This window comes from Acanthisitta chloris, unplaced genomic scaffold (genome assembly GCF_000695815.1).
Source record: "Acanthisitta chloris isolate BGI_N310 unplaced genomic scaffold, ASM69581v1 scaffold35329, whole genome shotgun sequence".
NCBI lineage: Eukaryota > Metazoa > Chordata > Aves > Passeriformes > Acanthisittidae > Acanthisitta > Acanthisitta chloris.
Window position 1 is genome coordinate 4,150 of NW_008692544.1, and position 1,895 is coordinate 6,044.

The 1,895-nt window shown below is 50.6% G+C and overlaps 1 protein-coding gene across 1 annotated transcript in view; it reads left to right on the forward strand.

The window, feature by feature from the left end:
* DNAJC27 (DnaJ (Hsp40) homolog, subfamily C, member 27) overlaps positions 1 to 470 on the forward strand; it is a gene marked incomplete at its 5' end in the record, with an annotated part of 4,015 nt that extends 3,545 nt beyond the window's left edge. Inside the window, one exon of the mRNA XM_009082716.1 lies at positions 338 to 470. Within this exon, the coding sequence (XP_009080964.1) occupies positions 338 to 470 (133 nt within the window). The remainder of the gene's footprint in view (positions 1 to 337) is intronic.
* Between the last annotated feature and the right edge of the window lie 1,425 nt (positions 471 to 1,895).

Here is a 1,895-nt window from a genome sequence, read left to right on the forward strand (position 1 = left end):
TACTAGTGAGAGCTTCTCCCCACTCTTCAAGCCACACCCCAATTTGTTCTACGTCCTTTTGCTGCAGCTCTTTTTCCCCAGCCTGGAAGTCAGAGAATCATGAAGTGCCTTGGATACCCCTTACTGCACATGTCCCAGGAACATGGCTGGCATGATGGGAATATTCGTGCTGGAATATTCCTCCGTGGTGGAGCCACCAGAGAGAGCTTTTCCCCCCTCCTTGTGCTGCACTGCAATTTGCTCTACGTGCTTTTCCTACAGCTCTTTTTCCACAGCCTGGAAGTCAGAGAATCATGGAATGCCTTGGATACCCCTTCACTGTTGTCCTGTTCTCTAGGGATGAAGTGAATAAGGCCTACAGGAAGCTGGCAGTGCTCCTGCATCCGGATAAGTGTGTGGCTCCTGGCAGCGAGGATGCCTTCAAAGCCGTGGTGAATGCCCGGACAGCTCTCCTCAAAAATATCAAGTAGGGATCAGAGCTGGAAAACTTCCCCTCTTCCCAGCTCCCAGCCCATGGGACACCCCTCTCCTCCTCACACTGCCCAGTGGCATGGACACAGACACTCCCATGGGATGGCAACATGCTGGGATGTGTTGGGAAGGGGATGGAGTGTTGAGCAGGGAGAGGGATCCTGGAGTCCTCCCTGTATCCTTGTCGTGAGGCTGTGGATGGTGTAAGTGCTGGAAGCAGGGAGATGCCCACCTTCCTGGCTATGTTCCTGGGAATTCCGAGCCGTGGATGTGTGGCTGTAAGCTGTGGATGGGCAGAGGGAAGTGCTGTGCCTGCAGGCATTGGTGTGGTGAGTGGAGGATTCCCCGGAGGGAAGTGAGGTGTCACTCCTGGGTTATCCCAGAGCTTCCTGTGCCATGCTGGAATTGAGGAAGTGACAGAGACACTGCTGGGAAGGTTCAGCATCCTGGGAAAAGCTGGCTCCTTCCAACACTGCTGTTGGCAGGGAGGAGGAAATGCTGCTTGAGGAAACCTAGAGAAACTGCTCCAAGAGTGTCCTTTCCCCTTTTCCCAAGCCAGGAATGATCCCTTTGGCAGGATTAGGACTCTCCCCCAGGCACACACTCCCTTAGCACAGCACAGAGTCACTTCCCACCCCCTCCCTAGGGAATGTGGAGCTTCCTAGCTTCTTGGGAAGATCCCTAAGGCAGTGATCCTTTGCTCCAAGTACTTGGGAAGCATCATGTCTGGCTGGGAAGATCCTGAGGGAGAGCAGAGTTGGGATTACTGCTAGGGAATACCAAACAGGTGATCCCATGGTTCTATCAGGACCCAGGTTTTTTTCCTTGGCCTGGAATATCAGGACACTATGGAATTACTAATAGATCCTTCCCTCCCCTTTTTGGCAGCACTTTGAATCCAGAATCCTTTTGCTCTTCCTCTGGTTTCTGGGAAGAAGCAATAAGCTATCCTAGTGGGATGCACTTTTTCCTCCTCTGGTGTAGGAATAACCAAGAAAGATATTGCTCTTAGAGGTTCATATTTAAATTAGCATTTTCCCTCTCCCAGATGTATAAAAAAATGGACTGGGATCCATCAGGTCTTGGAATTGGAGCAAGTGACACTGACAGGATCTTGTTCCACACATCATGGAATTCCCTGGAAACCTTGTCTAGTGGAGAAAACCACTTAATTCTGGCTTTAAACCTATTTTTCCAGTATTTATTTTCCATAGAGGAGGGTAAATCCTATTGCCAACTGCTGCACTTCCCATTGAGGCTGAGATCTCCATGCTGGAATGGTTTGCAGGCTTCTCCTGTTCCTGCTGCTCTCCAGGTGTGTTGATCCAGGCACATTCCTTCTTGTTTGCTCCTTAGGTGGCTCTGGCTGACAGTTGTGAGCATTCTCCTGTGTGTTTATGGATCTAGTTGGATATTTGGAGCCA